This window comes from Ciona intestinalis, unplaced genomic scaffold (genome assembly GCF_000224145.3).
Source record: "Ciona intestinalis unplaced genomic scaffold, KH HT000084.2, whole genome shotgun sequence".
Lineage (NCBI taxonomy): Eukaryota > Metazoa > Chordata > Ascidiacea > Phlebobranchia > Cionidae > Ciona > Ciona intestinalis.
In genome coordinates this window covers 102,410-110,012 of record NW_004190406.2, presented here as the reverse complement: position 1 = coordinate 110,012, position 7,603 = coordinate 102,410, and the positions used below count along the sequence as shown (strand labels likewise).

At 33.6% G+C, this 7,603-nt stretch overlaps 1 protein-coding gene across 1 annotated transcript in view; it reads left to right on the top strand.

Moving 5' to 3' along the window:
• Nucleotides 1-2,473: 2,473 nt before the first annotated feature.
• LOC100184855 (kinesin-like protein KIF11) overlaps nucleotides 2,474-7,603 on the top strand; it is a gene marked incomplete at its 5' end in the record, with an annotated part of 17,274 nt that continues 12,144 nt past the window's right edge. Inside the window, 5 exon segments of the mRNA XM_002123411.5 lie at nucleotides 2,474-2,618; nucleotides 2,731-2,828; nucleotides 2,904-3,042; nucleotides 5,743-5,865; nucleotides 6,673-6,800. Coding sequence (XP_002123447.3) covers nucleotides 2,474-2,618; nucleotides 2,731-2,828; nucleotides 2,904-3,042; nucleotides 5,743-5,865; nucleotides 6,673-6,800 — 633 coding nt within the window.

The following is a 7,603-nucleotide window of genomic DNA, read 5'->3' as shown; positions in this document are numbered from 1 at the left end:
TCAGAATTAACATGCTGCTTGATTGAGAAAAACATCGTAAATATAAAGCAGTTATACTTCTGGAACATATTTAGGTTGCAAATTATATCCATTTTACACGCAGCTATGAGAAAGGTAGTGCAAAGTTTGTGTTGCGAATTCCCGCCAAAAAATACTAATGCGCACTGTAGGGATGCACATTACAGAATAACTACGTATTCTAGGATATCCTAGAATACTTTTTTTCGAATCTAGAATTCCGAATTTTGAATCTTTTTATGTTTATAAGAAAAAAACACATAAGTCAGTTTATTGACTCTTTCATAGTAGCCTTGTTGGATCATGAGCTGTAAAATGACAAAAGTTGTACTATTGGGTAGTTTTTGCGTCACGAAACGTATAGCAGGCTATGAACAGACGTTGAAAAAAATCGGCGCGCCTGATTAGTACTATGCCGCAAATATTTGGCATATCCTGGCATTTTGAAAGTTCTCCGCCTATGCTCGTGCCCAAGCATCTTTTTTTTGATGCTCGGCGCTCGGCTGAAATCTGGGCCGAGCCTTATGCTCTTGCTATAATGTTGCATGCGAGAGCAAAAAATATTAAAAATAAAAAAAGATGAAGCTACTAAAAGATAATGAGAATAGTCAGCGTAGCTTTCTCTTTAATTATCTTTCGTTCGTTGTGAATTTGCTCTCTCGCAAGTAACGAATCGCAACGTCAGGAATTTGCCCGTATCAAATTACAGCCGGTGTCAAATTACAGGAGCGCTCAATGTTCCTGTATCTGATTTTAAATAAAAAGCCAATAACTCTTACACTTTTTTATAATGAAATAAATAAACCTCTGCAATCATAGGGGCTGTTTTGTTGTCATGACAGTCTCCATTTCCGCAAACACGCACGCAGACAGGAAGTGCTAAAACACGCGTTGCATTCAATATTACTTTCTTTCCCTGGGAATTGGAACATTTTTTTATTCAATTGTTATGTTACTTGTCCTATTACAACATAACTATTAATTATGACGTTTCATAATATAACAATCGGGAAAAATGTGCCCACTGCCCAACCAACCACGAGATCGAAACATCGTGTATGAGCGTCACGTCTTTACGCTCTGCGCTGGCATAGAAATTAAGAGACGGGTGCGGTAGCATAGATTTCACTCGTAACAAACGAAGCAATCGTTGTGAATTTATTCTCGTGAAAAATGATGTAATGAAACTCTGGTTCTCGTGCGGTGCCAACAAACAATGTTTTATGGCTTCTATCGAAGCTCTACCGGGACAATATTTTGTAATATCATATTGCAATCTCTGTTGGTTCCAATTTACTGATAGCGTCGCTCTTCGCTCTTATATTTGCATTAATTAAAATTCACATAATCGCGATTTACCTGCATTTAAACTAATCATCAGAAACAAAAATTATACAAAATCAGATCGTATGGAAGCGAACAAAACACGATTGTTTTATAACAATCTCGTTTGTAATGTAACAATCGTAATAGTTTTTCAAACTTATTCTGACGTAAATAATCGTTACATTATCCACGATGGACATGCGTAAAACTTACACCAATTTTTCATTTATTAAAAAAACGTTTCTAATTTAGTATAAACAATGTACTATTAGTCTTAATTAACCGCATAAAATAGATATATTAGTGTGCAAGACAAATATCTTAAGCGTTTGTATCGCGTCAGAGATAACGTTGACTGGACGTAAATATCTGCATGACATTCCCTTTTTGAAGGCGCTGGTTGCCACACTGGCTGTATCAGTTATAAATAATTTTTAATTAAATATTTTTTATATGAGTTTTTCAATTTGCAATACTGGAAATTACGAAACGAGATGTCTTTTTAACCGCAAACCACGTGCCTTGTATTATTTTGATTAGCAACGCTTTTCGTCTGAACAGGAACGCATTCTCGTACGCTTTTCTCCTTAATGACGTCATGGATGCTCGGGCTCGTGCCGAGCTTTTCATTGAAGCTCGGCACTCGGTGAACCCAAGCTTTTACGACCTCAGCACATCCCTAACAGTGGACACATTCCTCCAGTTTTTTATATTATGAAACAATATAATTAGTAGTTAGGTTGTAACTACAAGTGACATAACAATTGAACGAAAATTGTTTTAATGCCAAGCAAAGGGATGTAATATTAAATGCACCGCGAGTGTGTGTTTTAGCACTTTCTGGCTGCTTGTGTGTCTGCGGAAAAAAGTACACGTTGGCTTACTACTCAAAGACATCGCACGTAATGTTTTAGCTTGGTTTTTGGTATTTAAAATCAATTTTGACATATATATCTCTTTCCAGCCAAAAACTTTATTTTTTAATTTTTGTTATTTTTTAATATTAACAAAAATAATACAAATAATACAAATTAACAAAAATAATACAAAAATAATAATATGTTTAATATTAACAAAAAAGGCGCCTATGGCTATATATCTATATATTTACATATTTTGTTTTTGTTAGACCAACCACTGAAAGTGAACGACAAAGTCGAGTCAAAAGGGTTGTTGATTGTAATTTAAAATCAAAAGAAATTAATGTCACAACTGCTGCAGTGGGAATGGGTTTATCCACAGCCCATACATCGAAGATATATCATTTTGACAAGGTAACACAATCTTTACCAACCATTAACCAATAAACTAAACTCTAAACTGTAACAGTTTGTGACTTTAAATTGTAAACTTATGTTGCATTACCTTTTAATATGAAATTATTAGGTTTTTGGACCCAACTCTACGCAACTTGATGTCTATAAAAGTGTTGTAGCCGGTCAATTGCAAGATGTTTTAGCTGGGTACAACTGCACGGTTCTTGCGTAAGTTATAAACCTAATATTTCTTAATGAAATTGATTACATTTTATCACTGGTTGCAATTTGTTAACAATTAAGGTATGGACAAACTGGTACCGGAAAAACTTATACAATGGAAGGTGAGAGAAGCATGGAAGATGAATATACTTGGGACACGGATCCTCGAGCTGGTATTATTCCTCGTGCATTGAGTCAATTGTTTGATCAATTGGAAAAGGTGTTTTTTATGTTTTGGTATTAAATATGTGTTGTAATTTAGGTGATTTTATATATAGTAAAGTGGGGTATAAAAAACAATGGGGGACTTGGGGTAAGAAAGGGAAAACCCCCTTAGTCCGCCAAAAAATCATTTTATCGCAAACAGCTTTGTGGGTAAAAATGACATTAATTTGGCTTTAAGTTAATTAAGTTTTTATTGTAACTGTCCTTCAGGGTGGTAATTATTTTTTTGGTAAAACACAAATTACTAAATCAAACAAAAAATTGACAAAAAAAAACTTTTTATGGGGTTTGCTAAACTTTTTTTGTGCGAAGACCTTTCCTGATAAATTTATTATAAATGCAAGTAATTGCTACACATTTAAATACCTTGCTGCTGGTATATTTTAATTTTAAAGTTTACGAACATTTCATACTTTTTTCATTTGTTTTTTTTTTACCCCGAAATGGCCTTATGGAAAGGGCTAAATAAAAACAACTGTGTTTTTTTTCTGTTTTTTTTTTCTACCCCAACCAATATTAACTTTGTAATAAAATTAATTTTAAAGGTATTTATGTAAATTATTTTAATTTAATTAATGATTTAATTGATTTTAAAGGTAATGAAGTATCAAAAACAGTTATTTACAGTTTTGCCTACATTTTCTGATGATGTAATTTATGTTTTAGGTTAAGACTGTTCAGTTACAGGTCATTTTTATGATTATTGCTGAATTTAGTTTAGATAAAGTCAAGATGTCATTTGGATTTTCAAAAGCCTTTATAACTATAAGTTAAATCAACCCTGTACTTCCATTATTAATTTTTCTTCTTTAGGTTAAGTTAATTTGCTTTTGAAACCCTTGTTTTTATTGCCCCGCAAATTTTTTACCCCAAATCCTGGGGAATAAAAAACAGGCTAAAATTTTAAGTAATCATAGAAATCCTACAATCTCTATTGGACATCAAGGTGTGATGAATACTGTTCCTCCAGAATAAAATATTTTTTTAGTTTATTACTTGGGAAGAAACTCGAAAGTTTATGTTTTCTGTTTTTATTACCCCACTTGACTATATAAAATATATTATATTTAATTGTTTTGTGAGTTCTATTTCCATGTAAAATGCAGCTGCATTACATTGCCAATAACTAAGATTTCCAACATTATTTCAAATGTTTTGTGAGAGCATTTCACTTTGACCAATTTGTTGGAGTATCAACTATGGGTTAAATCCTGGGTTCCCTGTGTGTTCCTATAGGAGCTCAAAACTTATGTTACGTATTTAACGTATATATATAATATATGGAATAGTAAAAAAAGGAACAGATTGTTGGTTGCGTGTTATAACTGGCTATGTCTATTTTAGCTATTTTAAGATAATCGCGTTTCAAGTTTTATAATTTTATATTTGTATAATAAATTTAGAAATTGTCCTACACACTTGAAATGTAAAAAGTAATATCTTTATGGCCACCCCAAGTACCCCAAGTAAAAATATTAACTTATTTGATTAATTAACAACTGAATTACGCCATGTTTTTGGACATGACATTAATTGACTTAAAGTAATCACTAAGCGGAAAATACAGTGGACAATAATGGTGATTTATAACTGCGTGGTGCATGTTATTGCGTTTGAACAATGTTAATTTATATCTACGCTTCTTTAATACGAGTTATGTTTTTATTTGTTTAACACAATATTTAAGTGGAAAAAATGCTACACATTTGTAAAAACCAAGCGTAGCCCAGATGGTATATGTCTAGCTGTCTAGCTGTATAATTATGCGTCGGGCAAGGTTTTCCTTGCTATAATGGCGACGCGACTTGTATTGCCCAAAACTTGGTTATAACGAATACTGTTAGTTAGGTCAGGAAGTTCGACGTATATGCTGGTAACAAACATGGCTTCTAGAACAGATGAAGGTAATCCTTCAGCTGGTGGCCACCTGAAATTTTGGTTTCAAAATGTTCAATAGGCCTCACTGATATCTGCTGCCAATTTTTTTTTTTTTAAATTTGGGCGTTTGTGTCGAAAATTAACCTTAAAAATGCGCGAAAACATGCTTGTCACCGTAATTCGTCTGATTTGCGTAAGGGTAACGATTTATTATGTCACAATCGCGGACTGTTATGTCACAATATAGTGGTATATTACATACGTTACAGGACGTTATATTCTTGTTTTTTTCCCACTGTTTTAACGTAGGAATCAAACGTAACAATACGCATTCCATGACGTAATAATCCAACCTTGGTTTAATTCATAATGGCTGGTGTGGAAAATACGGTGACGCAGCACGATTTCGGGCATTTTTAAAGTTAATTTTCGACACGAACGCTCGAGTTTCTTAAAAGAAAATTATACAGTGGGTATCAGTGAGACCTAAGGATCATTTTGAAACCAAAATTTCAGGTGGCCACCAGCTAATTGCAACAATGGACATAAACAACAATTGGCGAAAAATTGTTCGAACGGACATACACATTTATGGAAATATTAAATAAATTAATAAATAAAAGTTATTTTTTAAATTAAATTGTATGAGAGTACATAGAATGATGTTTTGATTCCGAATATGCAAAAATCTCATTTTCGTTAAAATTGGACATAAACTGTTATTGCACGCAACCAACGAAATGTTCTATTTACTATCTATTTGCTAACTAAAGGCAAAAAAAATACATTTATCTAAAAAAAATCAAAATATAATTAGGGTGGAGCTGAATACAGTGTACGAGTTTCTTTGTTGGAAATATACAATGAAGATATTTACGATCTTTTATCTTCATCTTCCCAAACGATAAAAATGAGAATTTATGAAGACAACAGCAAGAAAGTAAGTTCAGAATATTCAATTTAAAGATTCTTAAACTGCCTTACTGTGAAAAAGATTGTTTGGTAAAAAGGAGCATACCAACACAAACTGAAAATTTGTGTTTGGATAGATATGCTCAAATGTAACCTGAAGGTACGATCAAAGCTTCCCAAAACGATACAGCTTTTAAAAAAAGTGTGAAAAAAACTAGCTGGAGTAAAAAAAATTCGGCTGTTTCGACAATGCATGAGATTTCCCGTGGGGAAAAAATTTGCTTTAAAAATTTTCATTTTTTGTTGGTATGCCCCTTTAACTTTAATAGTTTTTATTTACTAAAATACTGAAGAAAAAATGTATTTTGGTTTTGGTATAATAAATGCTGCTTCTTCAAGAATATATAAAAAATTGTAAAACATAGATGCCAATACAGCGTTAGGTTTTCTAACATCCTGGGCATTCAAACTTGGGTGGCATGCCACCCCGGGAATCGACGCCCATGGGTATGACCTTGCCACAGAAACAAGGTCACAGAAACCACCCAAACAACTAAAATATTAATGGAGGCTATTTACCATGAAATAACAATATCAGCATCTCACTATCCCGATTGACCAAACATGTTGTTTATTGTCACTTTGCCATAAACAAGTGGTGAACAACTATCAATTCATGGGAGGTTTTTCAATCCTCATGGAAATGATGTTTTTGAAAAAGACAGCAAAGTTCTTATTTAGAATCTGTTAAGGTTCGGTTAGTTCGCGAAATTAACGGACTGTTAGTGTATCATGTGTGGCAAATATATATAGCACAAGTTTAACTTTATTACAGGGTTCTGTTGTTGTATCTGGTCTTACTGAAGTTGTTGTTCGTAACAAATGTGATATCTATGACATCTTACAACAAGGAGCTGCTAAACGTAGGACTGCAGCCACAGATCTCAATGAATTTTCAAGCAGGTACATTTTTATTGTTCGATTTTTAAAATATATATACTTAACTAAAATTGTAGTATGTAATATATATATACAGTAGTGCACCCAGGGGGGGGATTAGGGGGACCAGTCCCCCCTCCTCTTTTGAAAATCAATATATGGTAACAATTTCCTTCATTTGTTACAGAAATATATATTTGCGTTCGCGTAATGTGGCCATAGGCAGCCCTAGAGACTCACGTCGGCAATTGTTGACGGTTTTGCCGTCGCATTTGGACAAACCGTCGGCAGTTTATTGCCGACGATGTAGAAAAAAAATCAAAAAAAAATTTTTTTTTAAACAAAATATTTTCATATAGCAGACGCGAAATTGCAAAAATTACAGGCGATAAAAGCTAAAAGTGAGGTATATAATACATAACAGTAGTATATAGCAAATGAAGTCAGGCGCACCGATTTCCTAATGCACCTGCGCGTTGACTACGACGTCATTAATGTCCTTGTATACGTGCGGCACATACGTTTTTTTTCGGCGGGAATTGGTAACACGACCTTTCTCACAGCTGTGTGTAAAATAAATGTAATTTGCGGTAATAAATAGCCTAGATATGTTCCAGAAGTAGCACTGCTGTATGTTTAGGGTGTTTTCCTCAGCCAAGCGGCATATTTATTACGAAATAGTAGGGATTCACACGTTGATTCATTGCATTATAATAGCGATTGTTTGACCTGGCAATTGATTACGACATAATAGCAATTCACACGCTGATTATTTGCGTCATAATAACGATTGTCCCGTTGATTATTTAGCCAGCAGGAGCTGAAAA